Raw genomic sequence first — 23,090 nt, 5'->3', positions numbered from 1 at the left:
CGATCATGGTCTAGACAGTAGGTCTAATGGTTCGCAGACTATCAAGAAAGACAATTTAGGTCTCATTCAATGGTTTACTTTCAAGATTCCTGGCTTATATTAATTCATCTTCTCTGCCTTTGTGAGCTCTTATCAATTCTATTTGTTGGGGAAATTTAAATAATAGCAGAATTTTCTATTTACAAAACACCATCCCTATAAAGAGCTCCCTGTGATTATCTTCTCAATCTCTCCACATTCCTGTAAAGTAGGTGGCAATATTCCTTTTGCCATTTTCATTTTCACAGGTAAAACCCTACAGCTCAAAGAGCATAATAATTTACCCACAGAGTAAACCCATATTTTCTACATTAACTGAACATACTGCTTGGGATTACAAGACCATAAACCAAGTCTGAACTGTAAATAGTAAAAGGGCATTGAACTTTTAGTTTTCGCTGTGGCCAACTTTCATTGTATTACAACCCCAAAAGACTAAGGTTGTGCATGTTGTTTAAGCTCATGTGTTCATTATTTATAAAGAATATTGTTACCATTTTTCTAAATTTGTCTAAGTTCGTCTGGATACTCAAACGTTGAATTTTTTGTGTACTGTCTGTGCACTAGCATTGTAAATGATGTCATCAGGAATATTCAAAACTCTTTAAGACAAAGCTGCAGGGCTAACAAAAGCAATTCACTTGGGGGAGAGTGTATTTCTTCTTTCCTTTTTTCTTGTAAGTAGCTAACACACAAAGATGACTCATTAAGCCCAAAAGAGGTGACTATGGCATGTAAGGGCTTCTTATGCAGCCTTCCACAAAGAGACCTGAGTGGCAGCGCAGCCTCCTCTTCTCTGCATTTTCCTTCAGGCAGAATGTGCATTTGTGTGGCTACACACACAATTATAATCTCCTCTGAAAGGCAATCCCTTCCATATGACAGGCTGCACAGTGGCCTGAGTGCTGGCCTCATGTAGTCCGTGCAGTGAACATGCTGAAACACCAGACACATTTAATCTCTCCTTTTTGGAAATCTAAGATGAGACAGAAGGGGCAAAGCTGGGAAGAACTCCACGGAGAGAAAAAGGAGGGCAGCCCAAGTGCCCAGACTCACTTTCTCATGGGCTAAACTTCTTTGTGCTGTTGTTTGAATACCTGTCAATTGCAGGACTTTAGGGCATGAGAACCATGGTGTCCAGTGGTTCTGGCAGCCGCCTCTCCATTTGACAAGCAAAATCAAAAACATGTGGCCTTTGGTACATTTCACACTCAAAAGTGTTATTGTTTCAAACACGTCTATTTTAAATACATAATTTTCCCACTTAGAGCACGTTGTACATAAGTCTGCCACAGGAAGAATTCTACACAAGATTGCTTTCCCTAAGGCAATGAGGAGCTGGACACCCCAGCACATGGAAGGTAGAGAAAGAAGGGATCAGGAGTTTAAAGCCATCCTCAACTATCCAATGCAAGGCCAACCTGGGCTACATGAGACACTTTCCAAAAACATAACAAACAACAACAACAAATGCGGTACAGATGTCTGTGTCTGCTTCCTGGGGCACGGAGAACTACCCCAGGGGAGAGAAGCCTGGAGAACTACCCCAGGGGAGAGAAGCCTGGAGGACTACCCCAGGGGAGAGAAGCCTGGAGGACTACCCCAGGGGAGAGAAGCCTGGAGGACTACCCCAGGGGAGAGAAGCCTGGAGGACTACCCCAGGGGAGAGAAGCCTGAGTTTGACAAACACCTGGTGACATCCTGAGGTACAAGCAGATTTCTGTGTTCGATTACAGAAGCTGAACTGGGATCATGCTGATCACCTGTAATCTCGGGGCCAGACGCTGAGTTACACATAGGACGACAGCCAGGAAAAAGGTCCCTACTCTCTCTAAAGAAGAGAGCTTTTAAAAGCTAATTCAATGAAGAAAAAAGAATGGGCCCTGGAAAGGCCTTTTAAAACAATGTTTACTTTTCTCCTGCTAATCAAACAAAACTCATTCAAAAAGCTTTTATGAAAAATATATTTGATAATTTCAGCAGTAATTGCTTTGTTTAAAGAAAAGTGTTCAAGAAGAATGTATTTAATGAGATCAGTACTTTGGTAAATTCAGATGTGTTTGGGAAAATCCCTCCTCTCTTTGATAAATCATTAAAATTCTGTTCAGATAAATGTGTTTTGACTTGAAATTCCAATCACAGAATGAACTGTTTCCTACAGCTGCTAGGGAAGTGATACAAGGGCAACCAGAGCCAGAAAGAGACCTGGGTTACTTGACAAGGGTAACTCTCCTCTCAGTCAAATCACAGCGCTCACACAGCTAAAGGACAAATATCACCTTTAAAACAATGATTAAATCTTATGGTTGGGTAACCAATGAGGAGAAACTGTTATCAACCAAGAACTGAGCTTAAGTATAATCAGAGTTTAAAGCCAAAAGCATCCAGGGCAGATTTTAATCACTCATCCTTTTTTTTTTAAATCCATCAAAAAGGGAGTGGGGACACAGTGTCTGTTCACGTGATAAGAGTAACTGTTGGCTAAACTAGATTCCTTCCTCCCATTTATTTTTAAATGTATTCTGCTGCTTGAAGCAAATCATTCATTCAACAACTGAGCACTTCACTTGAGTCAAGCACTATACTAACATTAGAGATACTGAGAAAAGCCTGCCCCCATGGCTTACATTCTAATAAGAAACAGACGCTAACCAAGAATCCAGGAAGAAAACAAGGTGACTGATAAGAACAGGAAAAGAGGCTCATGAATGTCTTTTCTGAACTATAAGCACCTCTGAAACACTTAGTTATCTACTCCTCTTACCTAGGCAAGTATTATATGTATGCAAGAGAAAAAGAAAAATGATCGCCAACTTTTGGACAGAACTTGAAAGACTTTATTATTACTTGAATATAAATAATAAACAAGGTCAAAAATTTAAAAGAATTCTTTCTGGAATAACAGTGACATCACTCTGCACCTTACTTTGGAGAAATGGACGAGACCACAAGCCTTGGAATTCATCTGCCCCTCCCACTCCCCCTAACCATGAGCTACAGAGCCCTCAGGAAGGTGGCAAAGAGGGTGTAGGCTGAATTTCCAGGAACCACTTCCAAAGGGCACATTCCTGAACTAGCCCAACAAGACAACTGCTTGCTGCCCCTTCCATGACAGAGAAGCTGTTGACCAAATGGGGAGAGAGCCGAGAGAGCTGCCAGCTCCTGAAACATCCGGTGCACTCCACGATGGTGCTGATTTCTCGGTCACTTGGTGTCCTGCTCATTTCAGAGTGTGTTCCATCTCCCATGTATGTCAGAAGATGCTCAACACTTGGGCTTGCTTTTGATTACTCAGGAAGAGAAGGAGTGGAAGAAAAAGACAGGTGATTGTGACAGCTCTGTAGCTATTCTAAAGTGAATTTTTTGTATTAATCTGGTTTCCAAAGATTTACAATCAGTGTAACACATATATTTCATTTCATTTCAGTTCTGAAACAACCTAAAGACTATGCGTTCTGAAGACAATCTCAGCTAATTAAGTATCATGTTCTATAGTGTAGTATTGGACTTGAAGGCTCACTAATTACATTTCAAACAAAAATAAATTTATCGGGATTCCTTCAAAAGCAAAACTAATGTGTTTGGCAGTCAGACAAGTAAACTTCATGTTACAGCATAAACAAATACAAAAAATTTAGAAACATTAAAAGTCTTCCAAGTTGAATAAATTCCACGTCAGAACCTTTGCCAAGAGTTAGAGAAACTGCATCAACTTCATGGCTGGAAAGGGCTGTATCAATGATTGGGATATTGTCTTAGTTTAGGTACTCTGAGAAGCAGACACTAAAACAGGAGCAAACATGAAGAGATGTTCTGGAGGAAACACCTTGACCAGAAATGAGAAGAGGGCGGGGAGCCTAGAAGGCTTCTCGACCACGATGTAAGCCTGTCATGAATAAAGGAGAGGAGAGAGGCAGGAAGGCTGAGCTCAAGCAAAGCCACCCTCCAGAGAGACATCTCCCGTTAAAGAGGGTCTGTCCGGCCCAGTGACTAAAGGGAACACACAGGGAGCGTGACACACCATGTGAGCAAGGTGTTGGATTCAGAGCTGAGGTGGAATGGGAATTACTCCTTCCCTCCCCACAGCAGGGAGTCTGAAAGGCTCAGGCTTCACGGTTGCCATGGACACGGGCTCTATTTGTATAATGGTGTAGTGAGGGCAGCCACCATGTACTCTGCTCCTACCCAGGTGCTCGAAAGAATATGCTCTTCTTCTCCACATAGCCTCTTCTCACGATGTAGACACAAATCCAACATCTGCACTAAATATTTATATGCTCCAGGCCGAGTTTTGCAGTAGCCCTGTAGCCCTGGCTGGCATCCAGATGTAGCGCAGGCTACCCTCAAACTCCTGATGCTGCCTGTACATGCAGAGTGCTGACATTACAGGCGTGCTCCACCACAACCAGCTCCACTGTTCACATTTCTCAGATGCAGAAAACCAGGCCATAGAGAGTGTAGGCAAATTCTTCACAGCCACACCAGCTACCCAAAGCACAATGATCACTACTGGAAGAAAGGAATTCTCTCAAATGGTTAGAAGTTCCCTTCCTCACTGCCTGTCCCTGAGGATGAGTCCACTGACAAGAGAGAACTGGAATATTGGCATTTCTTGATCCACCCTGATTCCTAGGAGGCCCCCTCATGAGCAGAAATACTAAATGAAGCCTTTGGAGTCAACTGAATTCACTCCAGAGCTCCTTGTATGAGCTATATCATAGTAAGGAACCCACTTTTGACTGGAGCCACTCAATGTATTGATAGCAGAATTTAAGCATGTGGACATGAACTAGATTGCTCAATTATAATCCTAATTCCACCACTTATTAACTTGACATTTGATACCAGCATGTGTGTGCATGTGGGTGTGTATTTGCATGCATACATGTATGTGCATACATGTCCAGGTATTTCACATGGTGAAAGGAGTAAACTGACTGCTATAAGCTGGCCTCACCCTACATGTGCAGACTGGCACACTTACCCACACTCACGCACCTACCTCCTTCATATACACATTTTTTAAAAAGCAACAAAAAATTTTTAATATCAGATTAAAGAAGAAAACCTCTATCATTCACTGTAATTCTTCTAAATACATAGACCTCAAAGGAAGAGTGCAACCTCTGATTTCTGGTTTCCTAGAGATAGCTATGATGTCACCCCATTCCCAACGGTTCCACAGAAGCAGGGGAGCCAGCCTGAGTACAAGTGAAAGCATGCACTTCCACAATTAGGTGGAGTAAGAAGGAACCTCACCCCTCACACTCATGCTCAGGTCGGCACTTAGGTGGTTGTGTAAGTCTGGGTGTGGAACAGACTCCCTTCGGTTCCAGAGTTCTCCACACCCAGCAGACACACAGACGCACCTCGGCAGCTGGCATATGCCTCCAACAAGTCACCTCCAGACGGATGGGAATCTCTAGCCTTCTTCATCTCCTTACCAGGTCCTCTCTTCAGTCTGGATGTCAATACAGTGTCTGTTGCTACACTGACTACCTGCATGAACATCTTTCCTGATGACCTTAACCAGGTCAGGATAATAGGTTCCAAATTCACCAAGTCAATGTGGAAAAGAAATTAGTTTACCCAACATGAGGAAAGGCTGCTTTCTTCAAAAATAGTCAAAAACCCAATACAATTCCTAGCTCGCAGGCAGAAGGGACGCCTCGAGGCGTTCACTTACGGGTGTCACTGTGCCCCACACTACAATCCTAAAGAGGGATTCTAGATGTACCTCCCAGGGGAACTCAGCTGTAGTTTTTTGTTTTTATTTTAGTGAGTGCCACAGACTTTCCTGTCTATAGTATTTTGTTCTCTATGTGTATTTCCTTTCTAGCCTGATATATGCAAGTGAATTTATAAATTGTAAAAGTTAATCAAAGTGAATTAAAAAATAAACAGATTTCAAGATCTTAAATCAGAAATATGATCTAACCTATAAAGAATGACTTTAAAGTTTTATTTATTATTCATTGATTTTAATAATTTTTGAGACAAGGATTCGCTATGTATGCCAAAATGACCTCAAATCCAGGAACCTCTTGCCTCAGTGGCCCCAGTGCTAAAATTATAGTCATGTGTCACCATGCACAGCTTCTAGGGCGTGGTTGTTAATGGTCATTATGTTGAGAGTGAATGTTTCAAAATAACATATCTCTATGAGAGAGCATGCTGTAATAGGCAGGGCTAGTTCTTAGGTAAAAATAAATGTGTTTCAGCAGTTACTCAATTTGCTGAACCATAAGGAAGTCAGTGAGTGACATGGCTTGCTCAGGGAAGTACAAATATCCTGATGCCAATCAGGACTTTTAACTATACAAGAGAGCCAAAGGAACATTTGCGCAGGATTCAAGAACAGTGGATAGTTGAAGTCCACGAACACTGAAACTTTCAAGTGCCCTGAAGCAATGAATCAGCTCACAGACTGTCAACACGGCCACTAAACCAGTCTTTCATTTATGCCACTTAGAAAGAGACCAGCTTCTGCTTGTCAAGGCAGCAGTCTACCACAGACACGCCTCTGAGATGTGGACAAATCCAAGGGACTGACAAGGTACTAGGATGGTCAAATACTTCACAGCTCATGGAGTAGTAAGTAAATTAGCAAAACACCTAAAATCTTTACCAAAAGTATAGGTGCTGATATTGCTACGCATTAGGTACAAAGTTATCTGTGCTTCTAGCTAAAGTCATCTGAGAAGGAAACTCCAATTGAGAAAAATGCCCCCCAAAAGGAGCTGTAAGCTATAGGCAAGCCTGTAGAGCATTTTCTTAATTAGTGATCAATGGGGGTAATCAGTGATCAATGGGGTAGGGTTCAGCCCACTGTGGGTGGTGCCATTCCTGGGCTAGTGGTCCTGGGTTTATAAGAAAGCAAGTTGAGCCAGGCAGTGGTGGCAAGTGCCTTTAATCCAAGTACTCAGGGGGCAGAGGCAGGCAGATCTCTGTGAGTTTGAGGCCAGCCTGGTCTACAAGAGCTAGTTCTAGGACAGCTAGGAGTATTACAGAGAAACCCTGTCTTGGAAAACAAAACCAAAAAAACAAACAAACAAATAAAAAAAGAAAAAAAAAAGAAAGCAAGTTGAGTAATCCAGGAGGAGCAAGCCAGTTAGCAGCACCCCTGAATGGTCTCTGCATCAGCTCCTGCTTCCAGGTTCCTGCCTTGCCTGAGCTCCTGTCCTCACTGCTTTGGATGATGAACTGTTACACGGAACTATGAGCCAAATAAACCCTTTCCTCCCCAAATTGCTTTTGGTCATGGTGTTTCATCACAACAGTAGTAATCCTAACTAAGACACAGGTGTACTTCCCACCCTGCCCCCAAAGATAGGGTTTCTCTGTGTAACAGCTCTAGGTATCCTGGAACTTTCTCTGTAGATCAGTTCTTCCTCTGCCTTCTGATAGCTGGGATTACAGACATGCTCCATGCTCTTTTATGTACAGAATAATCTGCAGAAGGATGCACAGAAAGCCAGTACCATCAGTTACCTGTGAGGAACATGCCAGACTCGTGGAAAGGGACGTGTGTCCTTTTACTATAAATTTCCATTTGCATATATCTGCTATGTGTGTATGTGTGCCTGCAGAATTCAGAAGAGACCCAGGAGCCCGAGCTGGAGTTGCAGGTGCTGTGGGGGAAACGGGATCCAAACTCGGGTCCTCTGGAAAAGTAGCACATGCTCTTAACTGCTAAATTATGCCCCAAAATAAATGTCTTTATATTAAAAAGTCATTTAATAAAGCGACATTTCAGATGGTTAATTAAGAAAATTTAATCATCTACCAGGTGTGATGATTCATGCCTTTGATTCCAGCAGTAGATAGGTGGAGACAGGAGTATCCCTGGGCGTTCAAGGCCAGCCTGGTCTACAGAGTAAGTTCCAGAACATCCAGGGTGACACAGAGAAACCCTGTCTTGAAAAATCAAAAAAGAAAAGAAAAAAAGAAATGAGCTATCAAGCTACAAAAAGACACGGAGGGGCTTTAAAGCCCTATTCATAAGTGAAAGACCTGTGAGGAATAAACAGAATGGCTCCAATCACTCTCAAAGGGGCAACATTTCAAAGTCAGTAAGCTCAGTGGTGGAAAAGGGTGGGGCAGGGGGATGGATGAAAGGGTGAAGCACTGAGGGTTTTCAGCACAATGAAATGATTCTGTTGTATACCTTAATAGTGACTGTACGATAATATGAATTTGTCAAAGTCCAGAAAACTGCTCAGCACAAAGAATAAACCCCAATGTAAAGTATAGGCTTTTGGTAATCACACTGAGCTAATAACCAATTGCAAGAAATGTATCACACTAATACAATATATTAATAATAGACGCTAAATAGAAGCCAGACAGTGGTGGTGCACGCCTTTAACATACCAGCACTGGGGAGACAGAGGCAGGTAGATCTCTGAGCTCTGAGTTTGAAGTCAGCCTGGTCTACAGAGCAAGTTCTAAGACACAGAAACCTTATTTTGAAAAAAGAAAACAGAAAAAAAAGGAGAATAAGAAGCTAAATAGAAGATATAGAGGGTAAAAAGGACTCTCTACTATCTGCTCAATCTTCTACAAGCTTAAAATTCCTCTAAATATTTAAGTCTATGAATTTTTAAGTGTATATGTATGCATATAAGTAAATGCTTTTCACACTCACTGTAAGGTGCTTATCAAAGTACAGTACTTACTACCACATAGCCTTAGCTCAAAAGCAAGGTCCAGAGTCAAGTTCTGCAGTGGGCAAATATGATCCTACTACTATCTAACTGTGTGGTTTTATGCAAGTTGTCTCTTTAGCCTTAGTTTCTCCATCTGTAAAGTAGAAAACAGCAACCCCTTCTAAGTCTGTTAATAAGTATCAAAGAAAGAATGGCGCATGCAAAATGTTTGCCACAGTGTGTAACAAAAGAGAAAAGCTCGAAATTACATCGCACTATGAAAGCAAAATTATTATTCACAAAATGTCTGATGTCACTTCAAAGGCCAAGTTTGCTCCTATACCAACCTATCAGGTACAGCCCTTTTTAGGGCCTCAGCTTCTTAATTGTGTTACTTTGAACGCAATCCTCATTGCCTGAGTGCTAGTCCACAGAGTTCAGACATTCTTTACTTCATAAATGTTATTTTTCATTCTTATTTGGCCCTACATTAGAGGCTCAGGCCCTGGAGCCCCTTCTTTCTGTCCCACCCCATTTCATCCAGACCCGCTACCATTCAGGCTCCACCCCTGTCTCCGCCCCACTTCTTCACCTAACTTCACTTCTTTCCTTTCCCGAAGCTGAAAGAAGACCCCCTACCCAGATACTCGTAGTCCGGTAGAGCAAGGCGCTCGGGACTCAGCATCCTTTGACCGGGTAGTTTCCACGCTCCAGCTCTCCGGCTTCCGGAATCCAGGCTACAGCCTGTCTCTGTTGCCATGGTACCCATGCGGCCAGAGAAGAAATAGAAGGCGGAGAGGGTGTCACATAAACAGCTCCGACTGGCAACGCGGAGTCCACTACTCAAGTTCCGGAAGCCGTCACTTCAAGATTGTTCTTTTCTTTCTTTTTCTTTTCTTTCTTTCTTTCTTTCTTTTTTTAAGCTCCTATATTTAGGACTTGTTTTTAAAGCACTGAATGTGTCATATTTCGTGATGCCAGAATTACTGACACTGGCTCATATCCACAATTTCTGGATTTCATAATTTGTGTATATCCTCATGATAATTATTATGTATGAACTCACACAAAACTGAAGTCTTGTTACCTATTATTAATCATTTTAGTATTTACTCTCTTAAGTTGCTACAAAGTACTCATTGTGTATTGGCAGCTTCTTGGAGTCAGGGATGTGCATTTTAGCACCTAACAGGGTTAGACACGAGGTTTTCATTAAGGGCCTGGGAGACGGTTCAACACCTTTAGTCGCTGAGTTCAATCTAAGGTACCCCGTATGATGAAGAATAGAACACCAACTCCTTCAAGTTGTCCTCTGACCTCCAAGTGTCCCCTGCCCCAAATAAATAAATGTATAAGTACATAGAGAGAGAGAGAGACAGGGTCTCACAAAGCCCTGGTTGGCTTGGAACTTGATTTAGATCAGACTGAACTTGAACTTATAAAGATCTGCCTGCCTCTGCCTCGTAGAGGGCTGTTTGAAACGGTGTGTGCCACCCCACCCAGTAAAATGTCATTTTGAAAACTACCCATTAATTACTTACTAAGTAAGTTAACAGGCATTCCTCTGAAATTCCTTTTATCTTTAGACTCTACTTCTCTTATCCCTTGTTATTGGATGCCTCGTCCAAGTGGCTTTCCTTTTTCCTACAAAGATACTTCACAAAGGAAGTGGATCAGAAACCAGAGCATTTATTAGATCCCCCCCCCAACTGTACCTTTTTAAAAAAGAAAGACCATCCATTGGTTTTCAAATAGATATTTCCTTTTGCTTCTCCCTCCACATAATAGAGATCTGTAGCAGCTGTCATAACCCAACAGTAGCAGGAAAAGTCACTTGGTCCTCAATTTTGTGTTTTTTTTTTAAGTAAATTCCTTTCCCTCCCCCTTCAACAAGGGGAGGTTTTGTGACAAAGAAAGAAAACAAAATTTTTGCCATCAAAGGAGAGGCTGGGAATCCCACAGACCACCTACACTGGGAGAAGGAAAGAGAAGCATCTTCTCTCATGTTCTCAGTGGCCTATTCTTAGCTTCTGCTAACAAGGAGCCTCTCAGACCTTGTAATTCTCCCTTCCCCTTAAATTTGTATATATGTCTCAACTCCAGGCTTCTCTGAGTCACTCTGAATTTGGATGTGGAAATGAGAAAGGGGCAGAGCCAAACTAGGAACAGTGTTTAGTGTTCTGAGGTAATGAATTTGATAGGAAGTCTTACAAATTTGATTTAAAAGTGTTGCCTTCTCCTTCCTCCACCACTTTTCTATGCATGTTGAGGGTACCTTATATTTGGACTTATTACTATACTGTAAAGTAATAATAAATTTTTAAAAATTGAGATAGGGCCTTATGTTTTTCAGGCTTGCCCGTAACTCACTAGGTAGCCAAAGATGACCTTGAACTTCTGATCCTCCCCCCCCCCCCCCCCCCCCGCTTCCATCTCTGGAATGCTACGATTCTAGGCCTGTGTCACCAACTGTTTTATTTGGAGCTGGGATGGAATCTAGGGTCTACTTCATCCATGCTAGACAAGCAAGCAATGCTAACATGGTAATTATTACAGATGAGTCTTACCTTACTCTCCAGCAGCCTGAAGTTATTTGAGGATAATTTCATATGTTTTGCCTCACGAAAACTAAGGCAATTCCCTCTTTTCTAAGTAGGAAAACTGAGGCATGGGTCACAAAAGTGACTATCTACTCTGTGGGAGGGCTGGAAGTGGATCTCAGCTATATCAACATCCAGGCGAGTGGGCTGACCACTAAACCACACAATCTCCTTTTTTAGAGATTTTGGGTTGGTGTTTATTTATTTACTTTTCTTTTTGTTCTGTCCTGTTAGCAACTGAGAGCACCCAGATAAAAACAGAAAGTTTTGAATCCAGGCTACACACTTGACATCCACTTATTTGTGGAACATCATTCTGGGACTTGGAGGGTGCTACTATTGGGGTCTGTGTGGTGGGGCTGGGATCCAACCCCAAGAATATAGCTTTGTTTGGGAATTAACCCATTTGCGGTTATAATAATGATAAGTTTCAGCACCAGTGGCGCCCGACTGTTAATGACTCAAAGAAAGCTAAATAAGAACAAGATGTCATCTTTGGAGCAATTTGTAAGTTTTTCCTACAGTTCCATTTCTTCTGTTAAAGTCCCAACGATCCTTATGGTTTTGGTTTGTTTTTGTTTTTTTAGAAGATGGCTTTTTAAAAAGATTTATTTATTCGTGTATTTTGTGTATATGAGTGCACTATTTGCACATGTGCCTGCTTGGCAGAAGAGGGCGTCAGAGAGAAGAGGGCATCAGATTCCATTATAGACGGAAATTGACCTCAAGACCTCTGAAAGAGCAACCAGTGTTCTTAAGCACTGAACCATCTTTCCTGCCCTTTCTCATTTGTTTGTTTGCTTGAGACAAGGTTTCTCTGTGTAGCCCTGGATATCCTGGAATTAGCTCTTGTAGAACAGGCTGGCCTTAAACTCACAGAGATCCACCTGCCTCTGCCTTCCAAGTGCTGGGATTAAAGATGTGCACCCCTACCGCCTAACAATCCTTATGCTTAAAGCTTCCAAACAGTGTATTGGTGAAGTAACCTTCACCTCAAATATTGGAGGTTTCTTAGGAATAATATTGGCCCTTTCTGGTGGTGGAATTACTGACTATGTTTTCTTCCTTTATATTTTTCCTATAGTCCTCAAATTATCTTTCCACTATGAACTGGAAGCAAACAATGGCAAGAATGATGGCCTTTTAGATAGTATTATCTAAGAAGAAGCCACTGCTTTTTGGATTTCTCTTTGGTCACAGATTACATAACTGATTTTGGCAACACTTACATGATGGATGAGATGTTTTTCAGTGAAACAAGCACAATAGCCTTGAGAGCAGAACCGAGAGTGGGAACAGCAGCTCAGCAGCTAAGAGTGTGCACTGCTTTTGCCAGGACCTGATTTCAGTTGCCAGCACCCAGATCAGGAGGCTCACAACTTCCTACAACTCCAGGTGATTCAGCACCCTCTTCTGGACCCTGCAGACATCAGCACTCACGTATATAAACACACACACACACATAATTAAAAATAAAATAAATATATTAAAATTTTTTAAAGAATAAATGAGTTTTATATGTATGTAATATGTATGTATTATATGTATGTCATATGTATTATATGCATATGTTGTGGTATGTATTTTTGTGATCCTGCTGAATGTTAGTGAAAAAAAGTATCAGCCCTCAATTTAAATGGACCTTCTGACCCCTATATTGTTACAACATATTTCTAAAAATTTACCCAAACAAAAATTGCTTAGACCACTGGTTCTCAACCTTCCTAATGTTGTGACCTTTAATACAGTTCTTTTTGTGTGGTGATCTTCAACCATAAAAGTATTTTCATTGCTACTTCATAGCTAATTTTGCTATTGTTAATGTAAATTAACAATGTAATTAACAATGTAATTAACAATGTAAATGTTAATGTAATAATACCTGTGTTTTCTGATGGTGTTAAGCAAACCCATGAAGAATCATTTGACTCCCAAAGGAGTTGTGACCCAAAGGTTGAGAACCATTGACTTAGACAGACGAGTCAACAAAAAGATAACTCTACACTCCTGAGAAATGCAAGTGACAGGGCTGGGGAAAAAACACTCAGTAAGAGCTATTGCTGAGAAAGCACAAGGACCTGAGTTCAGAGCCTTATGTATGAAAAAAAAAATAAGAGGGGAGGTGTCAGTGGTGGCACACGCCTTTAATCCCAGCACTGCAGAGGAAGAGGCACGTGGATCTCTGTGAGTTCAAGGCCAGGCTGGACACAGTGAGTTCCAGGACAGTCAGGGCTGTTTCACAAAGAAACCTTGTTTCAGGAAAAAAAAAAAAAAAAGAAAGGAAGGAAGGAGAAGAGAAGAGAAGAGAAGAGAAGAGAAGAGAAGAGAAGAGAAGAAAGGGGGCGTGGCTATACATGCAATTTCAGCACTAGGGAGGTAGAGGTGACCACTGGAGCTTACTGACCACTAGCATAGATGAAAAACACTTAGTTTTTTAAGCTCCGGGTTCAGTGACAGATTCTGTCAAGGAAACAAGGTAAAGAGCAATAGAGGAGGATGCTTGATGTCCTCCTCTGGCCTCCATAAACAGTGGTACTTTCACAAGCAACACACACAGAGAAGAAACTTCTGTTTGGACCTCACACAAAACAGATTCGGAAGGTGCTGTGCAGACTGCCTGGGAAGAAAGGACATCAATGGTCCTTTCTGGGAGTGAACCCTGAAAGCTACAATACCAACTTACCAGACAAGAGGTGCCCATTGCTGCAAAGTAGCATGAAGATTACGGGAAGAGCTAACCACGTGCTGTCTGGACGTGAGACCTATTCCACAGAAGGCAAAGAGGGAATTCATGTCTCATACTATGGCTTAGGAGCTCATAAACCTAGGAGCTGATTCTGCTGCTGTTATGCTAAATGAACATGTTGCCAAGCTGCAGTCTAAAGAGGGAGCAGAGAGAATGTAAGTCAAAGAAGAATGCAGTGAAATAAGGTCTTCTAGACAGGACGTGGCTGCTGCGCTCAGGAACTCACTGCAGCTATGGTTCCCAGCTCAAGGCCTATCAGCAAGCATTCCAGAAGACAACACCAATGAGTCTTAGTGGTTTACAAAAATAAATAATAAAAGAAGCCCTGAGGGTTGAAAGAGGGCATACAGGGGACATCTGAGGAGAGAATATAGCGTATGAGAGATCAAGATACATTGTACACATGTACAAAAACACAAAGCGGCAAACAATAGAAATAGTCTTTCCTGTGGAGTAAAGTGGAGACACCAAGTTCAAAGAAGGGAGAAGCACCCATGTCCCCACAGGCAGATTTGTCAGCTTACTGTATGTGATTTCTGATTGCATAAAGAGAAAATTAATAGACATATGTGGTTCTGTAAATGACCTAGGAATGTACTGATAAGGAGAAAATGTGAAGACTATAAAAAGGAAAAATGGTTTTTAACCTAGGGAATCAGCAAGGAGAGAAGAAATGAAAATTGGGTTATTGTGCTACAAAACAGGTTCAAGAAACTAAGAAGTGCTCTTTGTTAGCTCATCAGGCAGAAAGATGCTAACGGCAAAATAGCCACTAAGAAATACAGGTCATGAATCCTGCTGAGCAACTGGGCTCTCCTTAAAAGACAGTGTGCACAAAGCAAAGTGGGGGCTAAGCGTGATGCCTCTATCTGAGATGAAAATGTTTACAATAAAAATGCTACCTAACTTTAAATTATCACACAAATCAACAGACCAGAGCTCTGGGGAGGTTTCAGATGAAAATAAATATTCAAGCCAGGAGCAATGGCACATACCTTTAATACCAGCAATCAAAAAACAGAGGCAGGCAGATCTCTGTGAGTTTGAGGCCAGCCTGAGCTACATAGTGAGACTGTCTCAAAACAAACAAACAAACACACACAAAAAAAGAAAGAAATGTTCTTAATCTCTTGGATATTTAAGAATCAATAATGTGGGGCTGGAGAAATGGCTCAGTGGTTAAAAGCAATGGCTTCTCTTCCAGAGGTCCCAGGTTCAAGACCCAGCACCCACATGGTCTGTAACTCCAGTTCCAGGGTATCCAATACTCTCATACAAACATAAAAAAATCACTAATATTTTATAAGGAAGTAGTTAAAAGGACATTGTTTAAATTTGAACTGGAACTTGTTATGCCGAAATCTGTGAAGTCTCCCAAAAGCCAACAAGGAGACTGAATACTGTATGTAAAAGCAAAGAGCCTTTATTTTATGCAAGTTTGCAAACACGGTCTCTCCACATGTCCAATGTATTGGAATAAATGGAGAGCCCCGAGCTCAGTTAGAGTTGGGTTTTTTTAGTAGTAAAGGTGGCGGTGAGGGGTTTCTGAGGTTCAGGAATCCTGATTGGCTGACATTTGTCTAGGGGTCCTGGTGAGTGTGTCCTGGCAGGTAGTCCTATCTACAGTGGTTGGAACATTAGGCATTTCCTTTGAATGGTCTGTTCTTGGGTGGTGCTCAGATAATCTTAGTTTATGGTCCTTTCTGCAACCAGGTATTGCTTCAGGGTAAACTACTGAGACTCAAGCCTCCAATAAATTTATAGATGGCTGAATACTACTCTGACAGGTGATAATGGTTGGAAGTAAAGAACTTCCTTTGTGGTCTGTTCATATTTAGCCTATCATGGCTGGCTCCTACAGAACTCAAAGGCAATTAGAGGCTTTTAACTTCTTACTGTTCCTGTATTTTATTTTTTAAAAAATAATTTATTTAACTTTGTTTTATGTGAATTGGTGTGATGGTATCAGATCCCCAGAAACTGGAGTTACAGACAGTTGTTAGCTGTCCTGTGGGTGCTAGGAACTGAACCGGGTCCTCTGGAAGAACAGCCAGTGCTCTCAACCGCTGAGCCATCTCTCCAGCCCTGTTCCTGTATTTACTTCCTTTCTTCCTTCCTTCCTTCCGTTTTCTTTCTTTCTTCTTCTTTTTTTTTTTTTTAATTTTCGAGACAGGGTTTCTCTGTAGCTTTTTGGTGCCTGCCCTGGAACTAGCTCTTGTAGACCAGGCTGACCTCAAACTCACAGAGATCCACCTGCCTCTGTCTCCCGAGTGCTGGGATTGCAGGCATGCGTCACCACCGCCCGGCTGTCACCTGACCTTTTTAAAGTTATTATTGTTGTCATTATTCTTTAAAGTCTTCTGACAGAATATATGTTCTTTAAAAGCCACACCTGTCTTTATTTATCTTTAAAACATCCAGGTCTGTGCATAGTGTCTGCCAGAATTCAAGTATACAATCAATGCCTGTTAAATGCATTAGTTTTCTTATAGATTGTAAGTCTAAAAAAATCAAAGGTCATTCAATCCATTGGGTTATGGTTGCCTCATAGCAAACAGCTCATAAAACAATTGATTTAATAAAAAATTGTCCCCTAGTCAGGCAGTGGTGGTGCATGCCTTTAATCCAGCACTCAGGAGGCAGAGGCAGGCAGATCTCTGTGAGTTCGAGGCCAGCCTGGTCTACAAGAGCTAGTTCCAGGGCAGGCTCCAAAGCTACAGAGAAACCCTGTCTCAAATAACAACAACAACAAAAAATTAGCCAAGAAGAAACTAGAGCTAATGGGCCAAGCAGTGATTTAATACAGTTTCTGTGTGATTATTTCAGGTCTGAGCTGCCGAGCAGCTGGGACCACACAAGCAGACTCCTTACAACAACTTAGAAGCAAGCCTGAGGCCAGAGTAACCCTTGAGACCAAGAGTTCAAAACCAGCCTGGGAAACAGTGAAATTCCATCTCTAATTAATATAAAATTAAAAACGGAAAACATCAAAACCCAATCATGGATCTGGGGATGTAGTCGATTGATAGAGTTCTTTGCCTAATATGGTCAATGTCTTGGGCTCAATTCTCAGCACTTCACAAACCAGTGAGACAGAAGGGTATATGCTTGTCTATGCAATGCTCATACTATGGAGGCAGGAGGATCAGAAGCAACAACAGAAACAACACTGTATCTAGACACATTACGAGACTTAGTTTAGTAAAAGGAGAAAACATTCTAGATCATATTAAAACAATGTTGAGCATAAACTGAAGGTTTCCACTTTCCAAATCTTCAGACAAAAATCTGAAATCCCTGTGTTGATTTTGCCCCCTCAAGCCAGCCTTTGCCGTGGCACAGAAAGCTGCCACTCTAGAACTCAGACATGCCCCTGCTCATGCTTTAAAAACGTTTCTTGGGTCCACCAAGATGGCTCGGTGGATAAAACATGCTTGCTGCCAAGTCTGGCTTTCTGAGTACAATCCCTGGAACCCACAGAATGGAAGGAGAGAACCGATCACCAAAAATTACCCTCTGCCTGCCACATGTGCACCATGGCAAAGCACACACTAAATGGGAAGAAATTTTAAGTGCCGCTCACTGACTATTACTAGGTTGAAGAAACACCTCAACATGCAGACATATAAATCCCCCCAAAGTCTAGTGCCAATCTTATTTTACAGCCATCTTGTTAGTCACTCTTTGCTGCATATTTAATAAACTACCCATACTTTCCCATTCAATACTCCCAAACCCTACCTCTCCCCCATCCATGTTTTCTTGTTGTTAGCCTACACATTCTATTAGAGCTAGGTTAAATGTCACTATTGCCAGATTGCTAGAGGTCATTACCACTTGATATGAACCTGTATTTCAGTGCTGAATGTGTTCTCTATTTATTTGTACCTCTCCTTATAGACTGAACTAAGGCCAGCAAATGTATTTTATTATTAAATGTATTTATTATTATTAAAACTGTCCGCTGCCCAGAAAGACAAATCAGATATTCAAGATGAAAATGGATTAAACTTGAAATTTGAAAATATAAGACAAATTTAGTTAAAAAATTTTGCTTGCACCAGGCAGAGGTGATGCATGCCTTTAATCCCAGCACTCAGGAGGCAAGGCAGGTTGATCTATGTGAGTTTGAGGTCAGTCTGGTGTACAGAGCAAGTTCCTGGACACTCAGGGCTACAAATAGAAACCCTTTCTCGAAAAACAAAAACAAGAACAAAACTTGTCTTGCTCAGTGGTAAAGCACTGTTGGCATGCACAAGGCTGTCGATTCTATTCCCAGCCCCCAGCCCCCAAATACATACATATGTATGGAGTAAGAGACAGAGAAACACATAAAGACTGACAGACAGACACACAAGAGACAGCCAGGCATATCCATGCAGTCCTAGCATTTGTGAAGGGAAAGCAGAAGAATCAGGGGTTCAAGGACATCCTGGAGCCACAGTGAGTCCAAGGCCAATGTGAGCTGTATCATACCTCATCTCACAAAAACAAAAAACAACAACAAAAACAACCTACAGACATCTGTGTATGGGGTGTGTATGTATATGGACATACATATAACATACTTAGTAAATTAAAGAAATTTGTCTAAAAGGATGAATACACAAGCAACCTCAAGATCACTGAGGTAAGTCCATGGACAGCAGACTCCTGTAACCTTAAAGGGGGGATAGAACGGTGTGTGATGGTCCTCTAGTTTGGAGGAGGACACTGGAAGGCAACTCCATTTTCTGTGATACACATTAGCAGAACAAAAACCTAGACTATAACTCTTCTGATTTTATGAGAATCTTTTCTTTTTCTTTCTTCCTACCTTTCCTTCCTCCCTCCCTCCCTTCCTTCTTCCTTACTTCTTCTTTCCTTTCTTTGAAACAGGGTCTCACCATGTAACTCTGCCTGGCCTGGAACTTACAATGTAGATCAGGCTGGCCTTGAAGTCACAGAGATCTGCCTGCCACCCCCACATCTTCCTATTTGTGCTGGAATTAAAAGTGCCACTATGTCTAGACAGAAATGTTTTCTTAAAATTATTTAGATTAGCCTATTAAGATTTTCATGGGGGTGGCTGGAGAGATGGCTCAGTGATTAAGAGCACTGACTGCTCTTCTAGAGGACTTGGGTTCAATTCCCAGCATCCACATGGCAGCTAACAACTGTCTGTAATTGCAAGATCTGACACCTTCACACAGACTGATACACACAAAATAAAATTAAAGATAAGAAATAGATTTTCACAGAGGAATAAAATTTTAGACGTCAGTTAGAAAAGACCTGTTGTTAACCTACTACCTAACCCCTCTCTTTCCCTGGGGCAGTGTTCTTCCTCATTGTGTAGAATCAGAGGTATGAAAAAATAAAAGGGTAGCTGACATAGTCCCAGGCTTTGGAGGGATTCAAGCAGGAGGATCACAAGTTCTAGGCCAATCTGGGCTATTTAGCAAGACTGTATTTCAACTTCCCATCGTGTGTGTGAGTGTGTGTGTGTGTGTGTGTGTGTTTGAAAATGAATATCAAAAATAAGAATTTGGAGCTGGAGAGATGGCTAGGGATTAAGAGCAAGGGGTGCTCTTCCAGAGGACCAGTGTTTGAGTCCAAGTACCCACATACCCATATGGCTGCTCACAACCATCTGTAACTCCAGTTCCAGAAATCTGACACCGTCTTCCTGTCTCCTCCACACTGCATGGATGTGTCACACAGACATTCATGCAGGTGAAGCACTAACACATATTTTAAATTTAAAAAAAAGACTTTCACTTTATATTTTGCAAGAACTTTGTAAATGTTCATTAAACATTAAACAAGTAAAAATATGTAGTGGATATTTAATTCAGGAACAATTTTTAGCAATAGCTGATTAAGATCTCAGCTTTGGTCTTCCTAGCTACAAAAGACTATCGATCGTTCTTTGTACTTGACAGTCACTTTGGATTCATTATGACTTTGTTCTGCCATCTCTCCCATCTGGATTCCGTCTCTTCTACCGTCAGCTCCCTTCTTTCCCCAGCAGAGACAGACCCCTCTTCACTGTCCAGCCACCTCGTGCTCATGGATTGCCTTCTCTCTTTTTCTAGCCTTGTGCACATACTTCCACCACAAGATCCCTGATTTGCAAATCTGCCTCTCCGTCGCTAAAGTTAGGAGCCCTATCTTACTCATCTTTGCCTTTTCCCATACTTGGCAGACCGTCTGGTTTTCATTCATTTAACCAGAAAGAAGTGTTGAGGCATATGAGGCAGGCACAGTTTTAAGGTATTAGAGAATAAAATAAATAAGATCCCACATCATTGAAGTTTAGTATTCAGTGCCTTGGAAGGAAACAATAAGCACAAAACAACAAATGAGCCTTATTTCAAAAAATGGTAGGTGCTTCAGAAGAACTAGGGCAGGGTAATGGTGGTGTGTGAGTTGAGAACATGACAGTAGGAACATGGGACATCTCTGAGGTTGTGATGCCAAAGTAAGACCAGCAAGAGGACACAAGGAGGGAAACAGCATTTGGAGCGGAAGACACAGCACACACAAAGTTTCTAAGACAGCAATGATGGCCTGCTTTGGAGCTGAAGGAAAGGCACTGTGGCCAGAACAGAATGAGTGGGGGAAAGTACTAAGGCAGGCACAGTTGGGCTCATGAAGAACCTCAAGAGCACGTGAAAAGTAAGGATTTTAGGACATGGCATGATCAGAGTTATCAGAGTTATTGTTTTAAAGAAATCGCTATGGTTGCTTCACAGAACACAAATTCTAAAAGACCACACGGGAAAACAAAGACCATTTACATGGATTTTGATTTGTATTTGCTATTAAACAAGTGCTTGCTTATGGTCTAGTTACCATCACTCTCCACTTATCTTTGCGGCAATAAGCAAGCTGTTTTCTGAAAAGGCCCTCCCTGTTCATCTGTGTCAGGTGTGTGAATATCAAGCTCGCAGGAGATAAAAATGTTCTGCAAAGCCCCACCTTCCAGGGTGTGCCCCAAGTTAGGCCAGGGCATAAAATCAGCCATATGCCCCAGGTCCTGGCTCAAGTTTCACTGCTGAGCTAGGGGGAAAAAATGTGGGCACTGGAAACAGTGCCAGAAAGCACAGAAGTTGAAATTGGACGTGGTGGCACATGCCTGAAATCCCAGCACTCTGGGGAGGTGGGAGCAGTCATCTTTGGTTCCATGATGAATTCAACTAGCAGGGGCTACATGAGACCCCAGTGCCCCCCAAACAAACTAATAAACAGGTGGAGGATTGCAGAGATACTGTCCTCTGAAAGTCCACAGCTCCCAGACTGTAGTAGGTGCCTCTGTCTAGTTTACTTTCTGTTGCTGTAACAAAACTCCAACCCAAACCTATTTGGGGACAAAAGATTTTCTTTGGCTTTCAGGTTACAGTCAGTCATTGAGGGAAGCCAAAGCAGGAACTTGAGGCAGATGCTGGAGCAGAGAGCACAGAAGAACAGAACACAGGCTAATTTAGTTTGCTTTCTCATATAACTCAGAACCACCTGTCCAGGGTGGCACTGCCCATAGAGTCTGAGCCCTCCTCCTCCTCCTCCTCCTCAGTCATTAGGTTAGAAAAAAAAAGAGGTTTCCTCTTCCCATGTAACTCCAGTTTGTGTCAAATTGATAGAATACTAACCAACACATCGCCCAACCTTGATAAAACGTAGTCATTACTCTTTATGATGCTTTTCAAATTTTTTCAGAAAGTATTTTTATTTTATGTATATGAGTGTTTTTGCCTACATGTATGTCTGTGCATCAAGTGTATGCCCAGTGTACACAGAAGCCAGAGAGGGCAATGGATCCCCTGGGACTGAAGTTATCGATGGCTATGAGCTGCAGTGTAGGTGCTAGGAACTGAACCTAAGCCCTTTAGAAGAACAGCCAGTCTTCTGAACCACTGAGCCATTTCTGAAGCCTGTGATAACTCTTTCATCGAGGCTGTGGGTTCTGCCCTGGTCCCTCTGCCCTGGTACCATCCCTGCTACTCTTAGCCTGATGACTTTTCTTTTTTTCTTTTTCTCTTTGTTGTTGTGATCTAACCCAGTGTCCCATGTGTGGGAGGCATGTGCTCCACCACTGAGCTATGTACTCAGACTGTCTGATAACTCTCTAAGTGTCAATACTTCTAACAGGCCTTCCTTAAACTTCCAGTCTAAGCTAGGTTTCCCCCTAGAGAGCCCCACATTTTCCTTTGATCCCTATATTATTTAACTTTAAATTCATTTACAAGATCACTCTTTTATTGCAAATGTACAGCCCTTTGGGTCCATTAAATTACAAATTCCAGAAATCCCAATATATTTGTTCATAACTGTTTGCACAGTACTTGGCATAAATCACTTTTAATACATTACTAAATGAATTACTAGAAATGGGCTTATGGTAGATATAGGACCAGGCTCCTAGAGCCTTTAATTGTGTCTTTCTTGCTTTCTCTTGTAATTATTTTTTATTTATCTTTCTGTTCTTTTTTTGTTGTTATTGTTTTGTTTGCTTGTGTTTTTAGTCAAGGGCTTTTTTTTTTCCCTTTTGTATCTTTCTGCTTTTTTTTTTTTTTTTTTTTTTTTTGAGACAGGATTTTACACTGTAATGCAGGCTGGCCTAGGAATTCACTATGGAACACAGATCAGCCATGAGTTTACTTCAGCCCTCTTGGATCAGCTTCCCAAGTGCTGAAATTACAAAGCCAATGCCCTTGGAGGATTTTAAGGACTTTCCCCCTCCGTTTGCATTGCTTTTAACAAGTTAGTGAGCTCGCAAAGATGACGGGGCTCATTTAAATACTGGTATTTTCAGTTTTTAAAAGTAGTTTCTCTGGGCTGGAGAGATGGCTTAGTGGTTAAGAGCTATCTCTGCCTTTCCGGAGAACACAGGTTCAATTTCCAGCACTCACATGGCAGCACACAACTCTCTGTAACTGCAGTTCCAGAGGATCCGACATCCTCACAAAGACAAAACACCATCAGACATTTTGCTGTTGTTGGTTTTTTGTTTTTTTTTTTTCGAGACAGGGTTTTTCTGTAGTTTTGGAGCTTGCCCTGGAACTAGCTCTTGTAGAC

General features: G+C 41.7%; 1 protein-coding gene and 1 long non-coding RNA gene across 2 annotated transcripts in view; both read right to left on the bottom strand.

Moving 5' to 3' along the window:
* Window positions 1-9,467, bottom strand: part of Cstpp1 (centriolar satellite-associated tubulin polyglutamylase complex regulator 1) — a 167,344-nt gene extending 157,877 nt beyond the window's left edge. The window contains exon 1 of the mRNA XM_048428357.3: window positions 9,327-9,467. Within this exon, the coding sequence (XP_048284314.1) occupies window positions 9,327-9,456 (130 nt within the window). The 5' untranslated portion in view covers window positions 9,457-9,467. The remainder of the gene's footprint in view (window positions 1-9,326) is intronic.
* On the bottom strand, window positions 2,854-8,028 carry LOC146892624 (uncharacterized). Its single transcript, XR_015004118.2, has 2 exons — window positions 7,826-8,028; window positions 2,854-3,329 (listed from the first exon to the last, which is right to left on the bottom strand). It is a non-coding gene; the product is annotated as an uncharacterized LOC146892624 (long non-coding RNA).
* Window positions 9,468-23,090: the final 13,623 nt, after the last annotated feature.

This window comes from Myodes glareolus, chromosome 10 (assembly GCF_982192425.1).
Source record: "Myodes glareolus chromosome 10, mMyoGla1.1, whole genome shotgun sequence".
NCBI classification, from domain to species: domain Eukaryota; kingdom Metazoa; phylum Chordata; class Mammalia; order Rodentia; family Cricetidae; genus Myodes; species Myodes glareolus.
This window is presented reverse-complemented; position numbering and strand designations above follow the sequence as displayed.